This window comes from Bos javanicus, chromosome 25 (genome assembly GCF_032452875.1).
Source record: "Bos javanicus breed banteng chromosome 25, ARS-OSU_banteng_1.0, whole genome shotgun sequence".
Lineage (NCBI taxonomy): Eukaryota > Metazoa > Chordata > Mammalia > Artiodactyla > Bovidae > Bos > Bos javanicus.
Window position 1 is genome coordinate 1,385,443 of NC_083892.1, and position 25,217 is coordinate 1,410,659.

General features: G+C 57.1%; 2 protein-coding genes across 2 annotated transcripts; both read right to left on the reverse strand.

Annotated features, from left to right (window-relative positions):
- Positions 1-318: 318 nt before the first annotated feature.
- IGFALS (insulin like growth factor binding protein acid labile subunit) lies at positions 319-13,028 on the reverse strand. The gene is made up of 2 exons (XM_061400744.1): positions 3,282-13,028; positions 319-2,305 (listed from the first exon to the last, which is right to left on the reverse strand). The coding sequence occupies exons 1-2, from the start codon at positions 3,295-3,297 to the stop codon at positions 486-488; spliced, it is 1,836 nt and encodes a 611-aa protein (XP_061256728.1). The 5' UTR covers positions 3,298-13,028; the 3' UTR covers positions 319-485.
- A 100-nt stretch (positions 13,029-13,128) lies between these two features.
- On the reverse strand, positions 13,129-25,143 carry HAGH (hydroxyacylglutathione hydrolase). The gene is made up of 9 exons (XM_061400759.1): positions 24,967-25,143; positions 22,484-22,656; positions 21,932-21,996; positions 19,860-19,977; positions 18,649-18,757; positions 17,850-17,953; positions 17,236-17,337; positions 13,799-13,878; positions 13,129-13,390 (listed from the first exon to the last, which is right to left on the reverse strand). Exons 1-9 carry the CDS (start codon positions 25,040-25,042, stop codon positions 13,291-13,293), a joined length of 927 nt encoding a protein of 308 aa, XP_061256743.1. The 5' UTR covers positions 25,043-25,143; the 3' UTR covers positions 13,129-13,290.
- Positions 25,144-25,217: the final 74 nt, after the last annotated feature.

Below are 25,217 nucleotides of genomic sequence, written 5' to 3' on the forward strand. Positions count from 1 at the left end.
GGAGTGGTGACGAGTACGCCCTGGGGGGCTTCCTTTGGGGGTGAGGGGTCTGGCTGGGAGCACAGGGACCCAGAGAGGGATGGTCGCACCCCCTCCACCCCCCTCTTCCCAGGACCAAGCTGCCTCTGAGGACGCTGCTGGTGAGGGGCTGACGCGTGAGGCTCCCGGAGGACCCGAGTGAAGGCCCACCACTCCCAGAGGGGTGACCTGGGGATTCACAGATGAGAAGGGAGGCTGGGCGCAGGGCAGGCCATGGGGCCGCGGCAGCCAAAGGGGCGCTGGCTAGCACCCCACCCGCACTGAGCTGTAGCCCTGCCCTCACACGTGGCCCCGTTTATTTGGTTGCTTTAATTGATGACAGCTAGGGAGGCCGTGTCCCTGACCCTCATGAACAGGCTCTCAGGGAGCAGGCTGGGGCTCGCAGGTCCCGAACTGTGTCCCCCCGGGGTCGCGAGGGCCCGTCAGGACGCCGGGGCAGCCTTGGGTCAGCAGTGGGCAAAGTGGGCCTCGCCAACGTCGCGCAGGTCGAGGCCCGCCAGGCTGGGCGGGCTGGCGCAGGTGATGTTGTTGTAGGCCAGCACGGGCGGCTGGCGGTCGTCGTCACCCTCTGCCAGGGCCTGCACAAAGCGGGGCACGGAGGCTGGCTGCTGCAGGGCAAAGGCCCGCAGGGCGCCCAGCGCGCAGCCGCAGTCCCAGGGGTTGCCCTCGAGCCACAGGCGCTCCAGGCCAGGGGGCTGCGGTGCGAAGGTCCTCAGCGAGTTGTTTCGGAGGCTGAGGAAGCGCAGGCGGCTGAGTGGTGCGAGCGCTGCCGCAGGCAGCACCTCCAGGCGGTTGTGGGAGACGTCCAGCCAGAAGGTGCGCTGCAGGGGCCCCAGGGCGTCCGCCGGCAGCGCAGACAGCCGGTTGCGGGCGAGGAGGAGGTACTCTAGGCGGCCGAGGTCCTGGAAGAGCCGGCCGGGCAGGTGCGTGAGCTGGTTGGCAGTCAGGTCCAGCTCGAGCAGCTCAGCCAGGCCCCCCAGGCTGCGCTCGTCCACGTCTGCGATGCTGTTGCCCTTGAGGAAGAGCCGGCGCAGCCCCGACAGGCCCGCGAAGGCAAGCGGGCCCAGGCGGGCCAGGCAGCCGCCCTCCAGGTGCAGGCTGTGCAGCTTGGCCAGGCCCTGGAAGGCCCGCTCCGGGAGGTCACGCAGACAGTTGCTGGAGAGGTTGAGCACAGCCAGGTTGAGCAGGCCCAGGAAGCCGCCGGGCCTGAGCTCCTGCAGCTGGTTGTCGTTGAGGGCCAGCACCTCCAGCTGGCCCAGGCCCGCGAAGGCCTCCTCGGGCAGCTGCCGCAGACGGTTGTGGCCGAGCTGCAGCTCCTCCAGGAAGTGCAGGTCCTTGAAGGTGCGGGGCCGCAGGCCAGCGAGCGCATTGTGTGAGAGGCGCAGGACATGTAGCCCCAGCAGCCCCGGGAAGCTGTCCTCCAGGAGGCTGCCCACGCGGTTGTGCGACAGGTCCAGCCAGCGCAGTGCCTTCATGCCCAGGAAGGCACCCGGGGCCACGGCGGCCACGAGGTTGTGGTCCAGGTAGAGTTTCTGAAGCTTGGGCAGCTTGACGAAGACATTGGCCTTGACGCTGCGCAGGGTGTTCCGGCTCAGATCCAGCTCTCGCAGCTCGCCCAGGCCGCAGAAGAGCGCAGGCTGCAGGTAGGCCAGCTTGTTACCTGCCAGGACCAGCTCCCGCAGGCCGGCCAGGCCCTGGAACGCGGTGTCGGGCAGCACAGTCAGGCTGTTCCAGCCCAGGTTGAGGTCCCAGAGGTGCGCCAGGCCCCGGAAGAGGCCCTCGTCCAGGCGGCTGAGCAGGTTGTTGCTGAGGCCGAGCGAGGCCAGGCCGGGCGTGTGCAGGAAGGTGTGCGCCGCCAGCGCATGCAGACGATTGTGCTCCAGGTGCAGGTGGCACAGGCCGCGCAGGCCCAGCAGCGCCTGCGGCTCCAGGCTGGCCAGCCCGCTGCCCTGCAGGTTGAGGAAGCCCAGGCCCGAGAGGTTCCGGAAGGCAGCCGCAGGGATGGAGGAGAAGTTGTTCCCGTCCAGCCAGAGCGCCCTGGTGCCGGGCGGGAGGCCCCCAGGCAGCCGTGTGAGGTTCCGGGAGCTGCAGAAGACGCTGAGCTCGTCCGTGAAGTCGTCGTGGCCACAGGAGCAGACCGCCGGGCACTGCAGGCCCTCAGGGTCTGCTGGCGCCACGGGCTCCACTCCCTCCAGGCCGTGGGGACCCAGCGCTGCCCAGGAGACCAGCAGCACCACCAGGGCCGGGACTCCTGTGGGGAGAGGGGCTTGGGGAGGGGCCCAGGACGGGGACTCAGGTCGGAGCAAGACACGGGACCTTCCAGGCCTCAGCTGCACCCCAGGACCACGACACGCACCCGTTAAGAGAAGGCCCTGCTGACCAGAGTGGAAGGTGTGGGCAAGAGAGGCGGGCCCCACGTCAACGGGCAGGACTGGGACGTCCTCCGGGTCAAGACCGGCTGCCCTTTCCACTGTGCAGGACCAGAGGGAACTGGGGACCAGGGACCTGGCCACTAGGCCGTGTGTCACTCTCATCCCCAAGGTGGACACTCGAGCCAGCCTAGGCTGCCAGGCAGGCCTGGAGGAAGGCGTGAGCGACAGAACCTTCTGGAGCAGGCCTGGGTGGGCAAGCGCTTGCTGTCCTGAGGGCCTGGACACTGAGCTGGATGCCCACTGCCCCAGTCAGACCCCCCAATCAGGGGCACCTCCCTCCCTGGTATGTGTGTGGCACGTACCAGGGACTCAGCCCAGAGCCAGCATGGGGAGAGGAGGAGGGTGCCAGCCTCGAGGGCCAATGGGGCCCCAGGCCTTTGACCACTGGAGACTGGTTCTATCACTGGGCAAAGGATGCCAGGCTTCCCCTCAAGGCCCCCCAAAGTTCCACTGGGCACTGGGCTTGTCCCCCGCACCGGGCCCCTCCCTGTCCTGAGTGCTCCGGGTCTCAGGATGGGCACGGCAGCTGGGGTGGGCGAGGCTCCGCAAGGGGACCGGGTGGCACTGGCCTGGCCTCTGAGGAGTGGGGGGGCCTGGGCGGGGCCCTGGGGTGGTGCGGGGCCCTGCATCCCCCGCACCCCCTCCTGGGCCCAGGGTGGGAGAGGAGGTGGGCGGACCCCCCAGACAAGTGGCCACGCTTCCCCCGGGGGCTCCCAGAGCGAAGCCCTCCCGGGGGCAGCCCCTACCATAGTGGGCTTGGGGCATGGGCTGGCCACCCCTGCGTGAGTGGCAGGACTGCGGGAGCCTCACCTCTGCTTGGGGCCATCCCTCGTGCCGAGCGGGAGCGGGCGTCTGCTGGGCCGCTGCTCCTGCCCTCTGGATTTCCCCTCCGCGGGGCAGCACCCGTGTTGCCGGCCAGCCCAGCTGCTGGCCCCAGCGCCGTTAACCCCCTCCTGCCGGGCGCCAGCGGCGGCTCTGAGAGCGGGGCGTGGGGCAGGTGGCACAGGGGACGGGCTGGGGGCGGCGTCTGCCCACCGTGCCCTCAGGGGCAAGGAGGGTGGGTGCAGCTCTGAGGCCCGCAGGCCCATCCCCATCATCCTGGCTCCCCCGCCCCCATCCCCCTGCAGGGCTGGCCACGAGCTGGGGCTGAAGGCAGTGCTGGGCGGGGGTCTCCCTCAGAGCAGCCTGTGAGGGGCTAGTGTTCAGCCACCCCCTGCTTGGGGGTGGGGGCCCTTCGGGGCTCCTGGGGGCTCCCTGCCCAGCCGATGGCTGTGTGGGAGTTAAGCTGGGCCTGCCAGTCCCCCGAATGCTGACCACGCCCCGCCTGTTCCTCCCCACCTGGGTGGGATCCTCGGTCAGCTCCCAGGGCCTGGCCCAGCCTCCGCTTCTCCCGTGACCTCAGGGTCAGCTGCTGTCTGGCCGTGCCCCACCCCCAGCCTCTTCTAGGAATGCTTGGCCGGGTCCTGGCAGCTCTGTTTGCTTTCCCGGCCCTGTTCTCCAGGGAGGAGAGTGGGGGTAGCCTGGCCTCGGGGGCCACATCCTGGGGCCGTGAGACCAGCCCCCGCAGTAGCGGCCCTTCCTGCCCTCTGGGGTACCCGTGGGGCACGGCCACCCCACACTGTGCAGGCCGGGCGGGGCCAGTGTCTGGCCTGAGGTCAGCCCCGGGTCAGACGTGGGAGGCAGGGTGCGGCTCCTCCAGACCCAGCTGCGTCCCTGGGCTGGCCTCCAGCCACCCCTCCCCTTCACCAGGACCCTGCCCGTGGCTGCGGCGCCCGCCTACCCCTTCTTCCTCTGCTCCCCCTGGGGTGGAGGGCCTGTGTCATCAGGGCTTGAAAAAGGCGGAACCATGCGTGGATAAGGCTAGGCTTGTGGAGGCCTCCCAGTGAGGCCGAGGAGGAGGGCTGGGGGTGAGGCAGGAGCCCCCGGGCCCAGAGACCCCGTGCCTCGTGGCCCCTCCCCAGATCATGCCATGACTCAAGGACTGGCTTTGTCTTCCTCCCTTTATCGAGCTTTGACTTTTTTCCAGGTCATCTCTCAGCTTCTCTTCTGAGAAATTATAGATCTGCAGGGAGAAAGTCCACACCCAGAAGTTTACAGGGCAAACACGCATTTACACAGTAGAAAGTGCAGACTCAGCAGGAGTCAGGCCCTGGGGCCTCTGCACCGAAAAGCTCCCAGCCGGCAAGCAGCCGGCGCCTGTCCCCTGACACCCACAGGCCTGGGGTGGGACTTCCTGTAAATCCCTGGGGAGCGTGTGTGTCGGGGAACGCTTGTTGGGACTGCGGCAGCCGGGTTAGCCTTGCCCAAGTCTTGCAGTAGCTGGTGGTCAGCCCGCTGAGTTGGGAGAAGCCTGGGGCTAATTCTGTCCCTGCTCCCCGGGGTGGCCTGTCCTGACCCAGGACGACTACTGCCCTGGCCTCTTCCCACTTGACCCCAAGGGCCCCTGAGGAGCCTGGTTTCCGGTCTTCATGGACAAGGCACCACGTTGTAGACCCTCCCCGCCTCCTGCCTTGGGGCTGCGGCCCTGAGGGGCCCTGCGCGTTTCTATGTCCTGAGTGGACCTGCCGGGCCCAGGGTGTGTCGTCCTGGCAGGTAACAACCCCCCGCCCGGGGCCAGGGGGGCCTCACTAGCACCCCACCCTGTCTACTCAGCCCAAAGGCGGGTAAGCAGTGGCTGTCGCTGTCCCGCGTTTCTTCAGTCGCCAGTGATGGCAGGCAACGCTTCAGAGAGGCTCACTGCCCAGAGGGTTGTCGCCTCCTGTAAAGTGCGTTTTAGTCTCTTGCTGAGTTACCTGGGTGCTGTCAGTGCGACTTGTTTTAAACTGTGTTCTGGATGCAGCCCCTTGTCGTGTGTGGCCAGTAGGCCTGTCTTTGGCACCCTGATCTGCCTCTCCATTCTCTTCATTGTCATTCTGGTGAGAGTTCTAATCTTCATGTGGCCTCATAAGATGCTCCTTAAATGGAAAAACTGTGGGGAGAAAAGCTTTTTAATCTAGGCTGACGTACGTATCAAGCTCCTTGCGGTGTCACGTCCCGTTCTGCCAGTGGACTTGAGCGTATTCTCTTAAAAGACCTGGGGGACCCATCACTGCCCTTTCTCTGCGATGGTCTCGGGGCCTCCCCTCTCTCTCGCTTCCTAAGAGTGAGCTGCCGTTTGAGCTTCATTCTTCCTGGTGGATTTCGGCAGTGGCTTTCCCTTCTTCCTCCCTCTCGGGCTCCAGCTTGCTGTGGTCAGGTCCAGGTAGCCGGGCCCTATCTGGGCTCCCACGGAACTCTGCAGGCAGAGCAGACCCCTCTCCGTGTGCAGGGGCTTCCGGCCTCCTCCTTGTCCACGGGGGGCAGCCTGTCGCGTGTGCACAACTGCCTGTCCACTTTTGACCTGGGGCAGTTTGAGCCTCCCCTTCCAGTGTGGACGGGGCACAGTTGGGTCTTCTTCAGTTTCTCTCCCTGGTATTTGTGTAGATTTCTGTGTTATGATCTTGCATATATTAAAAAAAATTTTTTCCTATGGATGGTTGTTACTTTTGATACTGTTATTAAGTGTTACCCTTTTTCCTCCATTTCATTTTGTCTAGGCTGAAATGTTTTTCTAGAAGTATGTTGGGATAATGTAATAAAGTATCAACTCTGATGCCTTACCCAACAGTTTTTTTTTTTTTTCCTAAAACAGCTTTCAGTTCAGTTCAGTCCCTCAGTCGTGTCCGACTCTTTGCAACCCCATGACTCACAGCACACCAGGCCCCCTGTCCATCACCAACTCCCAGAGTCCACCCAAACTCATGTCCATCGAGTCGGTGATGCCATCCAGCCATCTCATCCTCTGTCATCCCCTTTTCCTCCTGCCCTCAATCTCTCCCAGCATCAGGATCTTTTCCAATGAGTCAACTCTTCGCGTGAGGTGGCCAAAGTATTGGAGTTTCAGCTTCAGCATCAGTCCTTCCAATGAACACCCATGACTGATCTCCTTTAGGATGGACTGGTTGGATCTCCTTGCAGTCCAAGGGACTCTCAAGAGTCTTCTCCAACACCACAGTTCAAAAGCGTCAATTCTTCAGCGCTCAGCTTTCTTCACAGTCCAACTCTCACATCCATACATGACCACTGGAAAAACCATAGCCTTGACTAGATGGACCTTTGTTGGCAAAACAATCTCTCTGCTTTTCAATATGCTATCTAGGTTGGTCATAACTTTCCTTCCAAGGAGTAAGTGTCTTTTAATTTCATGGCTGTAATCACCATCTGCAGTGATTTTGGAGCCCAAAAAAATAAAGTCTGACACTTGCCACTGTTTCCCCATCTATTTGCCATGAAGTGATGGGACCAGATGCCATGATCTTCGTATTCTGAATGTTGAGCTTTAAGCCAACTTTTTTACTCTCCTCTTTCACTTTCATCAAGAGGCTTTTTAGTTCCTCTTCACTTTCTGCCATAAGGGTGGTGTCATCTGCATATCTGAGGTTCTTCATATTTCTCCCGGCAATCTTGATTCCAGCTTATGCTTCCTCCAGCCCAGTGTTTCTCCTGATGTACTCTGCATATCAGTTAAATAAAACAGCTTTACTGATACACAATTCTCACACCATGAAATCCACCCGTCAGCACACAGTACAACTCGGAGACTCTCAGCAAGCGTGTGCCACTGTGCAGGCGCTGCGGTGTTAGAGCGCCCCGCACAGCAGGCGCCCTTTGTGACTTGCCTGTCTCGCCAAGCACGCTTTCACGGTTCGTCCACAAAGCGGGCATCGGAACTTCATTCCTCCTTGTGACTGAATAATGTCTGTTTACTCATACATCAGATGATAGACATCTGGTTGGTGTCTCTGGGGTTATTATGTATAACGTTGCCGTGAGCCTTTGTGTGGACACAGGTTTCACTCCTGTTGGGTAGATTCTTAGCAGTGGAGTTACTGGTTCACATAGTATTTTGTTTTTAAAAAATGTTTTCCAAAACGACTGCGTAATTCTACAGACTGTGAGAGTCTGGTCCCACATCCTCACCGCTATTTGGTACAGTCGGCTTTGTTCTCTTTTGGTTTTGAGCCCTTCTGTGTTTCTCTGACGATTGATACTGGGCACCTTTTCATGTGTTTATTGGCATTCTTGTATCTTCTTTAGCACAGTGTCTATTCAAGACTTTCATCCATTTTTAAACTGTCTCCTTACTGAGTTGTTACGCTGAACATTATAGATAGGACTTTATGGATTGTCAAGGATAACATTTGCAGATATTTTTATGTTTGTGGCTTGCCACTTTTTTTTGCTGTTGTCTTTTGAAGTAAGAGAGTTTATTTTAATGAATTCCAGTGTATCAGTTTTTTTCTTTCATGGCTTATGATTTTGATGTGGTGTCTAAACTCTTTGCCTAACCCAAGATCACAAAAATCTTTAAGGAATATAGAATCTATTTACTTACATTTTCTTTCTCTTAGCAGTTTTTTTTTTTTTTCTGGTAGTTTGCAGTATATAAATCTTGTACTACTTTTGATAATTTCTAAGTACTTTATGAGTTTTGATGCTATATGAATGGAGCCGGTTTTTTCCTTCTTAAAATATACATACATGTATGTATGTATGTGGCTGTGCCAGGCCTCAGCTGTAGTGTCTGAGGTCTTTAGTAGTGACGTGCAGGATCTTTAATTGCAGCGTGTGAGCCATTTCCTTGCCCAGGGATCAGACCTGGGCCTGAATCGGGAGCGTGTCGTCTTAGCCACTGGACCACCAGGGAAGCCCCTGAGTGCAGCTCTTTTAATTTCCTTTTCAGATTGTTTTCAGTATGTACAAATACAGCAGGTTTCTCTTGGTGATCGTGTTTCCCAGGACCTTCCTAATTAGTCCCAGGTGTGTGTAGCTGGATTCTCTAGGATAAGCCATTGCTCAGTCGTGTCCAACTGTTTGCAACCTCATGGACTATACAGACTATTGCAGGCCAGAATACTGGAGCGGGTAGCCATTCCCTTCTCCAGGGGATCTTCCCAACCCAGGGATCGAACCCAGGTCTCCCGCAGTGCAGGTGGATTCTTTACCAGCTGAGCCACCAGGGAAGCCCTATGTAATATCACACCATCTGTGAATAAGGACATTCTCGCTTCCTCCTTTTCAGTGTGTGCACTGCCTTCTGTGGCAAGAGCAGAGATCCTTGCTGTGTTCCTGACTTCAGTGAGAAGCATTCCATCGCTAACCGTGAATTACGACGCTGGCTTACGTCTCTGATCCACAGTGTCGCAGGCAGAATAACGCTGCCAGCCACCGTTGCACGTGTCCTTATCCCTGGAATCATGAATATGTCGGGTCACGTGGCAGAGTGGAACTGAGGCTGCTGATCAACTGACCTGGAGACGGTGAAACGAACATGGATTTCCAGGTGGCCCCACTATAATTCCAGGCCATGAGAGGACTTGGCCCCCAGCTGCTCACCTCTGAAGATGGAGGAGGGGGGTCAGGAGCTAGGGACTCAGGTGCCTCGCACAGCAGGGAAGGGCAAGAAAACAGAGTCTCCCTTTGGAGCAGAGGGAAGCAGCTCTGCTGACAGTCCAGTGAGACTCCTGACAGACTTCCGACCTCTCAGTTGGCAGGTGATATATCTGTGCCACTTCAAACAACTGAGTTGTCATGGCTTGATACAGCAGCATTTGGAGATTAAACAGATGTCCTTTATCAATTCCAAGAGGCTCCCTTCAATTCCAGGTTTGTTGACTTTTTTTTTTTTTAAACCACAAACGGGTATGGGATTTTGTCACGGTTTCCCGCATCCATTGAGATGATTTTGTCCTTTGTTCTATGACCGTGGTTTATTATTATTTTAGATGTTCAGTCAACCTTGTGTTCCAGTTATAAATCCCACCTGTCTGTGCTGTGGAATGTCACTGTATTCGGATTGCTAACGTTTTAAAGACTTTACACCTGTGTTCACGAGGGACATTGATCTCTGGTTTTGTTGGGATAATGGCCTTGTAGAGTGAATTGGGAAGTGTTCCCTCCTGTGTTTTCTGGAAGAGTTTGTGAGTGACTATTAGCATTACTAGCGGAATGCACTGGTGAAGCCGTATGGCCCTGAGCTTTCTTTTGCATGAAGCCTTAAGACTTCTGTTGAATCAACTGAAGGAATGTGTCCATTTCATCTAATTTGTTGGCACCGCTCCCCTAGCGTTCCTTTGCAAGTTCTGGCCATTTCTTTGGGATTGATAGGATGTGCCCCTTTTCAAAAATCATCATTTTGGTAATTCGTGTGTAAATATTTTGTTGGGCAGCGAAAAACCACTGTTTTCTGTTGCACTGACTCCTTGCTAATCATTATTTTCGCTTCCTTTGGGTTTTGTTTTCTCTCCTTTTGTGTTTTAAGGCAGGAGCCCGGGTTTTTTGAGGCCTTCTTCTGTTACACTGCTTAGCTGCGTCCCACACATTTTGTGTTCATTTCCCTTCTGGTTGATGCACACAGTAGTTCGATGTGTTAACTTCCAAACATCTGGGTTTTTCCAGACTTCACTGTGTTGTAGCTATCTAATGTAACTGGAGTTTGGAATTATACAAAGTATGTTCTTTAGAATTCATTGTCATCTGTGGGTTGAAGATATCATTTGTCCTGGACAATGTTCCATGAGCACCTGGAAATGTTGGAGGAATGTTCTGTAAGTAGGTTTGATTGAGTGATAGCGTCCTGTTATCAACTGGACTATTAAAGAATCTCCATTATTGCTAAATTACCCATTTTCCCTTTCAGTTTTGCCCATTTAAAGTAGACATGACATACTCATTTCTTCAATAGAAGATTAGAACAGAAATCAGAGAAAAGAGAGAGAGATTATTGGGACCTTAAGAAGTCAAGATTCTGGCTTAAGAAAATATGCTGACCAAGAATAAGATGACTCTGAGCTGCAAGAGCCAGAGAAAAACAGATATGCGTACCCTGGGGGCAGCGTGGGACAGGTGCGTGTACTCTGGGAAAGCATGGGACAGCGCACCTACCCTGGGGGCAGCGTGGGACAGGCGCATGTACTCTGGGGGCAGCATGGCTGTAGAATCAGCCTTCCTTTCTGGATCCACAGCACCCAGGCCAGGCTCACTCCCATATCTAAGATCCAGTTCTTCCCCAGGACTCTCTGCTGCCCCAACTAAGAACCAATGTCCCTAGAAGTGGGTGGTCCAGGAAAGCCTCTCCTTTTTTTCTCAGGAGGAAGAATCAGAGACCCCTGAGGAGCTAGGAAGCAGGACCCCAAAGCCAGAGGACAGACAGCAACGGGCTCTGCTTGGAAGGAGCAGGGAAGACAAACGCCACAGCAGAGACGAGAGAACACAACAGGCCGGATTTGAAAATGTAGGAAAGGAAGTAAGCTACCAAAAGCAGCTGGAGGCAACAGCTCTTCTCACCATTAAAAAACAGGATCACTGTTTTTAAAATTCCCACAACAGAATGCACCAGGCTCAGACTAGCGTCTCCTTCTCTACAGACTCCCCCAGCAGTGAGGTGGCTTCCAGGCTCCCTTCTCATCTCTAGACCCAGAGAAGAGAACGTGCCAAGGAAGCGGGGCCTCGCCCGGGAGCATGTGACTGGGCGCTGGAAGCTGCCTGGCCTGAGGAGCGCGTGCTGGGCCGGGCAGACGCGCCAGCAGCCCCCAGCCCTGCTGCCGGCCCTCCAGGGCCCGGAGATCCCCCGGCAACACAGCCGGCCCGCCCTGCTCGACCCACCCCTCACGCCCGGCCCCAGCCTCTCCACCCAACTCCTGCATGATGGCCCGGCTCCTGGCATTAGGACGCCCCACACGCTGGAGACATGTCAGACTTGACCTGTGCCCTGCGCACAGCACGCACGGCTCTAGAGCCCCACACGGATGGATGAGCAGCGTCCTCATAATCGGAAACACTTCAGATCACAAAAAGTCACTTCTTCCCAGCCTAGTGAGTCGACATCATGCCATCCCAGATGCCGGACAACGAACACCCTGGTCTTTACACAGAAGAGCAAAGAGCCAGGACTCTCCTGACGGATGAGGCTGGGCCGCAATCTTGGGGTTGAAGAACCGTATGGGGACTGTGAGGCAGCGTCAGCAGACAGACAGACAGACGGACAGACAGATGGACGGGATGGAGGGCCGCAGAGCAGGCTGGACCCTTGGGTGCCGGCTCGCTAGGGCGGCGGGTGGTGCAGAGGGGCTGGGACGTGAGGCGTCAATCCCTCAGACACCAGCACAAACAGCTCGGCAACAAAAACCACAAACCGGAAGCCACTGGGTCAGATTACAGGGCGGCATCAGAGGTGGCAAAGAGTTGCTAAACAGGCTGCTAAACACAAAACCATTTTTCATGAAGTAAAAAATATACATTCGACAACATCAAGAATTCCTTTAACAGACACCAGACGGTGAGACCAGCATCAAACTAGAAGACTGCAAACACAGAAACAAAGAAATCATAAAATATGCAACGTGAAATAAAGGATTCCCAGTGATTAGTAACAAAGACTTGGTAGCAACCAGTGAAGAAACCCAGGAGCAGACGCGGCCCCAGGAAGGAAATCCCAGTGGCCAGTGAGCTGTGGAAGGTGGTCAGGAGCCAGGCACCTTCTGTGGCCCCAGTCCAGCGAGGACGAGGGTGTCCGGCACGTGGGGCAGGCGCCCCGAGCGCAGCGGAGGTGCTGAGAAGGAAGCCCCGCGTCCCCAGCTCAGCCGCCGCCAGGGCCTGTGGCCACGGGGCACCAGCGCGGCAGAGTGAGGACGCGCCCCACTGCTTGGAGGCAGCACCATCGCAAGTGTGCAAAGAGAAGCGCTCCCTGCTGAGTGCCCCGGGCTCTTGGAGGACGAGGAGGGGGGCAGGATGGTGTGCGTGTTCCTCCTCACGTTTCTATAGATGAGAGACGTGGGCCCAGCGTGCTGAGGGACAGGGGCCTCTGGCAGCAGGTTCTGGGGAGAAGCGCTCACCCTCGTGCGATCGCTGTGCTGCTGGCGGAGCTCAGCATCCCTGGGAGGGGCTGCCAACACCAGCCGCCTGGAGGGACGGCTGCGACTCCCACGTCCTGAGGTTCCTGCACCCGCATGTCCAGTTGCTGGTATAAAACCATGGGGAGCGCCAGGAGGGCCCATGCAAACTCCCTCCAGGTCTCCAGGGAGCTCGGGCTCCACAGAGAAAGCATTGTGGTTGGAGAGGAGCCCACACAGGCGGCTGTGGGGTGACGCGGGCCCGCTCGGCCAGGACAGGACCTGAGGGATCCAGGGAGACGGCGACAACCACGCTGTGCCGTGACCCATTTGGAGGAGACGTCAAGGGGGGCATCACCGCAGCAGGTGATGTCCCAGGACGGGCGGCCTTCACAGGGACAGCGCCCAGACCCCGCCCCATGCTGCACCTGGCCTGGGATCCCACTGCACGTCAGCACACACACGACACTGGACACGAGCCGCGAGAGGAGGCTTCCTCTAGAGGTACTGGGGAGGGGCAGGGAGGGGGTGGTGATGCCAGGTGTCCGTTTGCAGGGGCAGGAAAAGGGGGAGTACCCACCCCAATGGGGGCCTTGTTCTGGGAACCCAACCAGGGCGTGCTGGCTTGGCCGGGGCCAGTGGGGGTAGCTCCTCCTGCGGTGTCGTGTGGGGGCTTCACACGGCAACTGTAGGGGCGCCCATGAAAAGGTCGGCGACAACACGCGGTCTGCAAGCAGAGCTCCCGGGAATAAACACTTTCTAAATTTCTCTTATAAATATGCATTAGAACATTTGATAACACAAGCAAAGCGCTCTGCAATTAATTTAAAATTAAACGGAGGCAGAACTTCCTGCAGTCCTGGCCGGAGAGTCAGCCGGCACAACTGAGTGCCCGGGAGGCCCCGCAGCCGCTAGTCCCGCGGCATCTTGAACTGGTCCTTCTCTTTGCGGATGGCCCTCATGGTGGCCACAGGCTCCGTCTCGCCCGCGTGCTGCTGCACCGTCTTCTCCCTGCGAAGCCAAGCGCCAGGCTGCAGGCTGCACCCAGACCCACGGCCCCACCGCCCCTCCCAGAGGCGCCAGGGGAGAAGAGGGCCTGCAGGCGGCGGCAGCCAGTGGACAGCCTGGGCGTTCGCCTCTGCGGGAAATGCGCTGGCCGAGCCAGCCCCGCTGTGACCCAGTGACGCCCGCTCCACACTGGCGTCCGGCACCGCCCAGCACGTGGAGGCACCCCAGGCACAAGTCTCATCACCTCCCAATCACGACCCAGGGTCAGAAAGGACCCACACCCTCTCCAGGGCACCAAGAACAGTGCTCACTTTAAGAAATAGCATCTGCTTCACTGGCCGCCCTCTAAGGAGAGTCGGGGGCGTGGACCCTGCCCGGCGTGCTGCGCAGCAGGGACGCCCGCGCCCTCACCTCACTCGCATGAATGGGTTGTAGGTGAACTCCTCGGCGATGGTGGATGGCACCGTGGGCTCCCCGATGCTGTACTTCTCCTGCAAGACAAGCGGGTTGCTTTAGTGCGGAAGCTTCTAAAGGGGACAGCTGAGCAAGCCTTCACACGTCGTCCACCTGAGAAGATCCAGTGAGCACACGGTCAGCGTGAACACAGGCCCTTCCCTGCCCGTGGAGAGGGGCACGAGCGCTCCGGCCGCCACCACGACCCACCACGACCCAGAGGTGCAGGGGGACAGGGGGCTTTCTGTCATTAATACAAAGCTTATGTTTTATATGACGGAAGTCACAACCAGCAAAAAGCCAGGAAACAGAAAGCACAGCCCCACCCCAAGGACAGCACGTGGTTCGTGAGCACCTCACTGCCAAGAACGGTGGGGCAGCCAGTTCCCAGGAACCCTCCCTGGGGTGACACCCCCCAAGAGGGTGGCTGTCATCACAGGGTGCTCAGACAGCTCGCCACCTCCACTCAGGACGCCCTCGCTCCTGATCAACACTGACCAGGGCAGATGGAGAGAAGATGCAGACGGGACGTCTGGCCAACTGTTCACTGCTATAGAGACGCCTACAGGAAGAAGGTCAGAGTTAATAGCTGAGGGTCTCCACCCGCCCCGCAGCCCCTGCCCTTCTACTGCTGGGCTCACCCTGAGGGCCACAGGGCCCAGGAGTGGACAGCCGCTGTCAACAGCTGTGCTCAGGCTTCCTGACCATCAGGAGCCCTCATTCCCAAGGGTCCCACTCCCACCCACACTGTGAGCAGTGGCATCAGGACGCCTTCAGGGGCTTCCCTGGTGGTCCAGGGGCTGAGTCCATACTCTCAATGCGGGGGGCCTGGGTTTGATCCTTGGTCAGGGAACTAGATCCCACATGCTGCAATGAAAGATCCCTCCAGCAGCAACTAAGACCCAGTACAGCCACATAAAAGAGGGGAGGATCACTACAGATCTAGCAGATATTGGAGGGGGTGGATTAGGTCATACTGATCTAAAAGTTAAAACTATAAAGCTTCCAAAATAAAACAGGAGATTTTTTTTTTTTGACCTTGGCAAAGCAAAGCTTTCTTAGATGGGAGATAAAAAGTATGAACTACAAAAGAAAACACGCTGTACATCATCAAAATTTAATGTAAAAAAATTTGCTTGCTCTGGAAAAGACAGTGTTGATAAAATTAAAGGCAAGTCACAGAATGAGAAACTTCACAATACATGTATCTGAAAAATAACTTGTATCTAGAATAAACTTAAAAAAAAAAAACTATTATTCAACAAGAAGACAATCAAGTTTTTTAAATGGGGAGAAAATCTCAATAAACACTAAACAAAATGACCAATAAGCACATGGAAAGATGGTCAAAATTATTATGCACTAAGGAAATTAAATTAAATTTATTAAATTAAATGCAAATTATTAAAGTTATTAAATTATTATAATAAATTGTTAAATTTATTAGATTAAATGCAAATTAAAGCCACAATGAAACACTACTGCCTGCCCATGAAGATGGCTAAAATGAGAAGATCGACACATGTGGAGCACCCAGAGTGCTCCTGTTTCACTGGTGGGGATAAAAAACAACACAACCACGTGTCACACAAAGACCTGCACAGAGACGTTCACAGCAACTCTACTCACAACAGCCAGTAACCAGAAAATGTCTACTGACGGGTGATGGATAAGCAAACTGTGGTATGGTCGAACAAAGGAAAACCACTCAGCAATGAAAAGGAATGAACTGATACAGGCAGCAACATGAGTGAATCTCAAAATTATTCTGCTTGGTAAAAAAAAAAAAAAAAGATATGAGTACACTGTATAGTTTACTTATATGAAATTCTAGAAAACGTAAACTAAGTTCTAATGACATCCTGGAGCAAGGCAGAGAAAACGAGACAGGAAGCTTTGGGGGTGGAGATGTTCTAGGTCTTAAACATAGGGGGAGTCATTTAATCTGTCAAAATTCACTCAGTTCATTTTAAACGGATGCAATTTCTTACATGTGAACTAAACTTCAACAAGCTTGAAAATAAAAAGGGAAACTAAAAACTGTCAGTAAGTTTGAAAACCTTGATGAAATTCCTTGAAAGATACTAGTTGCTAACAAAACTGACTCAAGAAAAGATAGCCCAGAAGAAAATCTGACAGCCCTACACAAATTAAAAACATCAATTCGTAACAAAAAAATCCTTCCACAAAAAAGAATTCAGTGTCCAGAAGACTTCATTAGTCAATCCTAACAAACACTAAAGAAGAAATAATAACAACCGCAGAAACACTCAGTAAACAGCAGGAGGCGCTGCCAACTCTTCTTTTTTGTGGCCAGCGCCACCCTCACATTAAGACCAAAGACACGACAAAAAAATAGAACTACGGACCAACATCTCTTAAGAACACAGACACAAAAATAGACACCACCATGACTAAGGTTTGTCCAGTAAAGCAAGGTTGGTGTAGCATTTGAAACCAACTGATACACTTCTCCACATTAATAAGAGTAAGGGAGAAAAAAAATACATGATTACATAATAGATGAAGAACAATCATTTGACAAAATTCAACGTCTACTCATGACAAAGCTCTCAGAAAACCAGGGATGTATGTGAACTTCAACTTGATAAACATACTTTAAAAGAACTCACAACTAAAGCAATTAGCTTCATGGTGAAACTGAATCTTTCCCCCTAAGACTGGGAACGAGCCAAAGGTGTCCACTCTCACCATGTCTACTTAACATTGTCCAAGAGAGCTTAGCCAGTGCAATAAGGCAAAATAATAATGAAATATATTGGAAAAGAAGAAACAACACTATCTTAATGTTGATGGCATGACTGTGTGCTAAGGAATCTAGGAAAAAGATGCTAGACTGAGGCAAGCAAAGTCACAAGGACACAAGATCAAAATACAAAAATCAATATTTCTAAAGACTCGATAATCATTTCCAATAAAATCCATACACATGAACTGTTTCGGAACACATCTGACAATGTGTACGAGACCTTTCATCTGAGAATTACAGAAAATGCCTGCAGGACAACACGCGACCGTGGGACGAGCCACGGGGCACGCTGGGGGCCAAGGCAGAAATAATGCCTTTCAGACAAGCAGCCTCCAAGGTGCTTTCCCCGAGCGGACAGGGGCCGGCACCTGCTGCTGCGGCCTCCCCTGGCTGCTGGCTGATAAGGATCCCAGGCCCAGCCCAGACCCTTGAGTCAGAAAGGATCTCAGGGAGACAGCCCAGGCTCTGGCTCCACGTTGGGCTGGAACCCACCTGGTCTGCTGCTGCCTGCTGTCCCAGGGAGCCCTTTCCACCTGCTCTGGAGCCAATACTGCGAGCGCTGTGCTCCCGGGAAGCGGCCTCACGGCACCCAGCCCACAGGACCCTCCGCCTGCAGCCCGCTCACCTTGGCCCAGGCCAGTTTCTCCCGGACGGCAGTGTTGTTGGGCTCCACGTGGCGAGCAAACTTCAGGTTGTTGATGGTGTATTCATGGCCACAGTACACTCTCTGAGGACAGAGCCAAACCCGCCAGCTCTGAGGAGACTTGTGAACCCACCCTCCAGCCCCTCAGAGGTGGCGTGAGGGGCCTGGGCCCGTCTGGGGGCAGCACCCGCGAGACGTCCCTCAAGGTAAGCGCACGTCCTGTGTGTGTCGTGCCTGTGTGTTAGTCGCTCAGTCGTGTCTGACCCTTTGCGACCCCATGGACTGCAGCCCGCCAGGCTCCTCTGTCCATAGGATTCTTCAGGCAAGGATTCTGGAGTGGGTAAGCCATTCCATCTCCATGGGATTTTCCCAACCCAAGGACTGAACCCACATCTCCTGCATTGCAGGTGTGTATGTTAAATGACAATAAAAAGTACATTCAAGGAAAAAAATATGCTTCCAGAAGCAATGCTTCTACTGTCCCACTCCTCCCAATGCAGGAAGGCTTGAGAGACCCCGGGTAGGGAGCTGGCCCGAGGGCTCAGCAAGAGGTGAGGGTCTTGCTGCCACTGGCGAGCAGACAGGACCCTGCCTACCGTGTCTGCAGGGAGCCGGCCCAGGACCTCGAGCAGGGCTTTGTACATCTCATCCGCTGTCCCTTCATAGAACTTCCCGCAGCCGGCCACAAACAAGGTGTCACCTGCGAGGCAGGACAGCGTGCAGCTGGAGGGCTGCTGGCCGCGCACGCCCCCATTAGGGCCGCTGCTCAGCTCCACAGCCAGGCTCCTCACTGCCCCCTGCGCTGACCCAGCCACAGCCCCAGACCTGCCCCCCACCCGACAGGGCCCAGGGCCCCCCCGAGTCTGGGTGCCACCCTCTCCACACCTTTAACCTCCCGCCGCACTGACTGGCCCCACCGGGCCCCAAGCAGCTGCTCAGACGCAAGCCCGGCTGCTCCCCTCACTGCCCATTCCTATCAGCCCTGGCTCTCAGACCACCCGCCAAACCCAAGTTTTTCCCCACCTGCCCAGCAGCCCCTCCCAGGCCAGGCCATCTTGTGATCCCTAAATTCTGACAGCCAGCACCATCCTGCCAAACGCCCACAATCTCACCGGCCCCGCCTGGACCTCCAGGGACCCCTCATACAGGACCACAGCTCCCAGGGGCCCTGCAGATGGGACTGAAGCCCAGCCTGGAGGGGACACTCTGCCCAGTGCCCACCAGGGCTGCCTGGCCCCTGGGTGTGTTTGTGCCGAGGCCCAGGCTCTACCCCGAGCGCTGGGGTCCACACAGGGCCCAGCACAGTCTGCCTGGCAGGACACGCTCTCTGCTCTGCCCAGAGGTTTACAAAAAATGCCAGGCTCCGCAGCTCACACCTGAGCACTCTACACTCACCTGTGAACACAGCGGGCGGCTCGGGACTGTTGGGCTTGGTCACAAAGTAACAGATGTGTCCGGAAGTGTGACACGGCGTCGACAGGCACTTGACATGGAGAGACCCCACCTGAAACAGAGTGCACACCAGCCTGTGTCCCTGCGTGTGGGGGCCTGTCTGCAGGCCCACAGGTTCTCCCAGACCCCGCCAGCCCCCCGGCGTGAGCTGCCATCAAGGGCGATGGGGCTTCCCCAGCCGCGGCTCCACCCCGTGAGGGTGGGACTTGCTGGTGACCACGGGACCCAGGCCTGGAGGTGCAGGGACCCCCGTGAGCCGGTGCTTGCTGGTGTGCCCAACCAGAGGGCTGATCCTGTTGTTTCCTCAAAGCCAGGCCAAGTCTGCACCAGGCGTCTTGTGGGGAAGAAGGTTTTCTCTTAGTTGCTTGGCCTATTGTTCCCTTATCCACCTCCACCCCAGCCCCAGTCTTTACCTCAGAAACGTTCTAACCTACCCGAAACTGAACTGATGTTTCTGTGTGCCCTCTACCTGGGTCACCAAGTGCTAACAGGTCCACTGTGTGGCAGCTGCTGCCCACACACGTCCTGACACGCTGCCCAGACGCCCCAGCTGCCTCTCCTGAGCCAAGGCCACCCTCCCATATAACCTCACTGTGGTCCCCTCCCGAGAAATCCACCCCTGATGTGAAAGAGGATTCCATAGAGTCTGTATTTCCGTGTCCCCGGGCGTCTCAAGGGCTTCCCTGGTGGCTCAGTCAGTAAGGAATCTGCCTGTGAGGCAGGAGACCCGGGTTCGATCCCTGGGTCGGGAAGATCCCCTGGAGGAGGAAATGGCAACCCACTCTGGTATTCTTGCCTGGAGAAGTCCATGGACAGAGGAGCCTGGTGGGCCACAGTCAATGGGGTCACAAAGAGTCGGACACGACTGAGCGACTGAACCACCAGGCACCTCAAAGCCACACCTCTGGCTTCTCCCTCGGCCAGTCACCATCTGCACACTGACCTGCGCGCCAGACTCTCGGCAGAGGGACTGTGCAGGCCAGGCAGGCCCTGGAGCGCGTCCGCCTGTGTGCAGGCTGGGCTGTCTCCACAGCTGAGCCCTCAGTGCCCCTCTGGGTCCCAGGGGCGAGCCAGGGGACCGCCAGGAGGCAGCGGGCACCGGGCCTGGAGCCCAGCAGGACCACACCTGAGCCCTGCTGTCGGTCCCTCCTCACCTGCAGTGTGGACAGGTGTGTGACCTTGTGAGTCAGGGCCCCAATCCGGTCATCACCCCCGTACACCTTCAACCCAGGTTCCAGCTTGACCAGCTTCTCGTTCCCGCCAGCGTGGTCCCTGGAGGTCAGAAAGGGGGAGCTGGGGCTGCTGCTGATACACAGGGGGTGTGCCCACTTCCACGCCGTGACCAAATGGAGTTTTTATTTTGCCCAGTTATGTTTCTCTGAAGCAGAAAAGCATCTTCCTGTTCTTGTCCATCATTTGGTTCTGCTGAGAAGAACGTTCTCAGACACCCCGTCCCCATGAGAGGGCCCTGCCATGCCCCGCCGTGCTGCTGCTGAAGCTTCTGGAGCAGATGGAGCAAACTGCATGCCCTGAATGACTCCTGTGCTCCCGGCTCCCAGGCTTCAGGCACACCAGAGTCACCTGGGGTCTGGGAACAGCGAGGCCTGACCCCCAGCCACGCGCGCTGATGCCCTGGGCACCCTGATGCCCTGGGCCTGGGGCACGCCCTGTTTGAAAAGCCGTCAGGTGACTCTGATTCACAGCCCAGATGGGCCCACTCTGAGCAGACCTAAACCACCACCACCCAGCTGCCAGGGGCGGTGTCACCAAGGGACAGGCCAGTTCAGAACGACCTCCCCAGGAGGCTCAATGGTGCAGCCAGCAGCAAGGCGCCCCCTGGACACGCACACAGGAGCTCCCTACACTGCCCAGTTCAAGAGAAGAGCTCCATGCCACGGGCTTGCTGGGGGAGAAACACACCAGGACAAGCCCTGTGGGGCCCTGAATGCAGGGCAGGGCTGGGGTGTCCTGCGCCTGAAGATTAGCCTTTCCAGGCTGAGGCGGGGGCTTTCCAATCACCAGGGCACACCTGCTCCTCACTACACACTCACCCACAGGCCCGGCAACAGCGGGGCTCTGAGATAAGAGCAGGCCGCCCTCGGCCCTCCTTGTGGGGCTGATACACGCAGGCCGAGCCAACCGTGAAGCACACTCAGTGCTGACCTGGGAAACGCCACCTGTAAGTGGCAAGGTGGCACGGGCCACACCCTGCAGCTCAGTTTGGGTCCTGGTTTAGTTTGTAAGGCACCCCAATGTGGGAAAAGCCACGTGTGACGCAGGGGTTTCTCAGTGCAAGAAAGTCACACTGGGAGAAGTCGGGAGGCGGAGGCCCCGCAGCCCACAGAGGCCACACCGGGCAGAGATCCCAAGAGCAGCCACAGGGCACCCAGGAGCCACCGCAGGCCTGAGCCCCTAAATCAGGAAGTAATGCCTGAGGCCCCGGAGGCTGAGCCACCCCAAAGGTCTGCAGTTACATCAACCAACAAGTCTCCAACATTTAACAGACTCTGGCCAACCGCGTCCACACGACACTCCCACAGATGTTGGAAGGCCTCCCTTTACCCTGGGACACGCCCCGAGCTCGGCCAAGCGCCACAGGAGCAGGTTCAAAGACGCTCGCTGCCCTTGGGCAGTTATTTGGAAAAGAATATTCAGAGCCAAGTAAAGATTTTTTTCCTAGCTTTGAAGAGCCTCAAAAGTTTCAACAGGGCCCTGGGCAGGCACTTCTAGGCCTAAGACCCAAACATCAGAGCTTTTTCCATCCTTTAGCTTTCAAGTATCTAAAAAATCACAAACTCTTCAAAAATGACAGCTTGATTTTCAAAAACACTAACGTCTAGACCAGTTTACTCTCCAATATTGAGGCCAGCTTCCCACCACACAAGCTCAAGAGCTTGCAAAGATGTTGCTAGAGGCCCACTCACGGCCCCAGGACCCTGGCGTGAGCCTCTGCCCTCAGGGCCCCCGAGTCACCAGGCCTGAGGGACTCGGGGCAGCAGCGCAGAGGCAGGTGCCTGGAAGTCCCGTCAGAGGCCCGCTGGGGCTGACCTGCAGCTCACAGTCACAGAGGGGAAAAAGGCTGCCAGGCCCCCCCGGGGGTCCCCCAGGAACCTGCACACCCCGGCCAGCCCACCCGGTGGACGCTCCTCCTCGGGGCATGTGCAGCACAGCTGCGAGCCCCAGGGGCCCTGCTGGCACAGAGGAGGCTGGGCCCCGGAGCACTCACCAGTGGTGGTGGGTGGTGAGCACTGTGGTCAGCTTCACGCCGTGCTTCCTCGCCGTTTCCACCACCTGCAACCAAACAGGCGGCAGCTCACAGGCTGGTCATGCCCCGGCCCAGGCCCATGCATCAGCCTGCGGGCAGGGGTGCCCAGGGAGCTGGCCCACCCGCCCAGACTCCAGGAGGGCAGGGCGACAAGGAGGCCTTTTCTTTTGTGATCCGTGGGGCACGACCTCTCCAAGCCCCTCCAGCCAAGACCACCCCCTGAAGGCAGTGCCAAGGTGCACAAAGCCTGGAGGAGGTGGTGGCGCTGGAAGGGCCGCTGCCTCTCCTGCCCAGGTTCTCTGCACACAGGAGCCCTTCCTCTCCACACCAAAGCCTTTGGTGGCCTCCAGCCCCTCACTGTTCCTTTGCCCTGATAACTGAGTGGCGGGACACTAGTTCCTTTTTCAAAAACCAAATGGGTTAATTTCTGTTTAGCTTTGGCCAGGTTGCAAGGGCCCTGGGTTATCAAACTCATCAGGAGATGGAAAAGGGGCACTGGGCCTGGCCTCCCACCTTCTGGGGCTGCACCGGATCCACAATGGCCGCCTCCTTGGTGTCCTCATCAATGAGCAGGTACATGTAATTGTCGGTCAGAGCGGGCAGTAACTCCACCTTCATGGTGCCCTGATCCACGGTCAAGCTCTTCCTTAAACCCAAGTGGTGGAGGCTTCCCAGCAGGGCTGGACCTGAAGACAAAGTGCAGTTCCAGTCAGCGTCCACACGAGGCCATGCTGGGCCGAGACTTCAAAGCCAGCGCTTAGCCCCGCAGGACAGGCATCCGCAGAAGCAAGATCCTAGGGACGCAATGTGCAGAGCCTCGACATGAGAGGTTTTCTAAGTTTTCTTAGAAAAGAGGATACCCTCATTAACCACATCCATGAGGAGAATACAGAACACAGCTCATGTTCATATTCGTGGAAATTGGCTCTTTCACACTTAGGGTCCCTCTTTTCTTTCTCGAGGGCTCTAAAAGGACACAACAGCCAGTGTAACTGCAATTCAAACCTCTGTGAGAGGCGCCTACAGTCAGCTCTGGGGTTCTTCACACCTGACTCGGAGAAAGACCACAAAGAAGGAAACCCAGAGTGAAAGCGCCAGGCGGGCGCTTCTTCCCCTCTGCGAGCTAAGGGAGCCCAAGTCCCCTGCAGCGACTCAGAGCCCTTCTCAGGTCACGCACCAGAGAAGGAAAGCAGATTCACTCTCGAATGGCAGGGACTTGAAATCTGGATGATGCATAAAACCCCTCCAGCACAGCCTGAGATATGGGAGAGCTGGCCACATCTGTTTGAGATTCAAGTGTGCAGGACACAGAACCACTGTCCAACTGAGGCAAAGGAGGCAGCCAGGGTGGGCTGGGAGGGACCACAGGGCAAAAGCATCCTGCGCCCCAGACACAGGGGCCAAAATACTTTCCACAACGAAACCCCTATTTAGTCTGGTAGGTGCTAGGATGGGGCCTCTCCAGGAAAGGGATCCAGAAAGTGGGCGGCATCGACACACTGACTGGCTGACTGACAGACAGACTGACTGGCTGACTGACAGGACACCTCTGATGCAGAGTTCGCAGTCATCTGCCATGCCCAGGGAACTGCCTGAACTTCAGCGTTAAGGGACACAGGTGTGACAACCAGTTGGGCTTTATCCAGGCCCTTCTCCTCAGGCTCAGCAAGAAAACCTATTTTTCTACAATTGGGTTTCTGGGCTATGCCACCTGCTCTCAGCCCCAGTATCCAGAATCTGAACCCCAGGAGGACTACGAAGCAGAGTCAGGGCCGAGTCTTGAGACACATGGCGTCCGGCTTCTCTGGACCTGGGAAGCTCCTTCCTCACCACAGCAGAGGGCTGAGCCCCCTCTGAATGAGGCAGCCACACTCCTGCTGATCCCCTCCAGTCCCATTTTCACCACCTGTCTGCCTCCCAACACAGAAACTCAGCTGACCCTTTAACGGGTCCCTACGTGGAAAAACCCAGCTCTTTCCTTAGATATGGTGGCACACCACGCACTCCAGACACCCTCTGCTCTGGGTGAGGTCAGGACACGGCCAAGAAGGGCTTCCACCTGCTCCTTCTCCCCACCCAGGGCCCCGTGGTCACTCGGCTCACTGCTCCAAAATCTCAGCTTAACCTACCACCCCTGTTGCTACATCAGCCTGATAAGGTATCAGGAAATAAAAGGCGATTTCAAAATCAAGGTCAAAATATTTTAAGCAAGCAAGAGGCAATTGGGTGAAAATCGAATCTGACAGCTGTCCGATCAGGGCCCAGGAGGTCAGGCTGTCCAACGCCTCCCGTTTTAGAGGCCGGGATAGGAGAACTAGGGAGGGCAAGGGTCCAGCAACTCGCCGGCCACAGTTCACGTGAAAAGCCGGGATCCACTTCGTGGAGCACACACAGCACGCACGCCGTGCGGATTCAGACACGGGTGCATCGCCCCAGGGCTTCACAAGTGCCGGGCTTGCATGGGCTGGGGCGGGGCGGGGGGGGCGGATGCGTGTGGGGGAGCCCTCGACCCCCGCAGTCCGGGAGGACGGGGGGCGCTCGCTGGCTGCCAGGCAGACCCCGGGAAAGCAGGGGTCCCGAGACGGGGCCCCCCGAGCGCCCCCGCAACACACATTTCCTTACCTAGCACAGATCCGTTAGCACCCCCCAGCTGACAAGTTACCCCACTCTGTCTTCAGCCCTCTCAAAGTCTGACTCAACTGCTGGGTAGCCTTTGCTCGACCCCAATAGGCCTGCCCGCCGGCGTCAGCGAGGGCTTACAATCCTGTGTCAATAAAAAACATCGTCAGCCACGGCAGCCCCGCCTGTGCGGGCCCCGCACTGGACCGCCTCGGGGAGCGCGACCGGCCCAACCGCCGTTAGCCCGGCTACGACGCCGGCCGGGCGGCTCGCCTCGCCTCCGCGGGCCGGCTGCCCTGTCCCAGGGCCCTGACAGGCCAGCCCCTGGGCGCCCGGGCCTTCCCGACCCCGCGTCAGCCCCGCCCCGGCCCACCTACCCAGGCCGAGACGAGCACAGACGGCTCCCAGCTCTGCGACGCTCCAGCGGCCGAGCAGCCCGCGGCCCAGCACCATGACCGGGGCGGCGGGCAGGCGGCGGCGGGGGCTGCGGCGCGAGGGGCGGGCTGCACCCGCAGGCGTCTACACACCGCGGCCAATCAGCGCCTGCCGCCCCGCCCCCAGCCAGTCAGCGCCCGCGTCCCAGCCCGTGCCCGCCGCCCGCCCCTCCCCCCGGCCAATCAGCGCCCGC

Coding starts and splice junctions, on each gene's coding strand:
- HAGH (XM_061400759.1), bottom strand. CDS start 25,042: ATGGTGCTGGGCCGCGGGCTGCTCGGCCGCTGGAGCGTCGCAGAGCTG. Junction 22,657..24,966: donor CTGTGCTCGTCTCGGCCTGG/GTAGGTGGGCCG, acceptor CTTTGTCTTCAG/GTCCAGCCCTGCTGGGAAGC. Junction 17,338..17,849: donor GCCGGCTCCCTGCAGACACG/GTAGGCAGGGTC, acceptor CTCTGTCCTCAG/AGAGTGTACTGTGGCCATGA.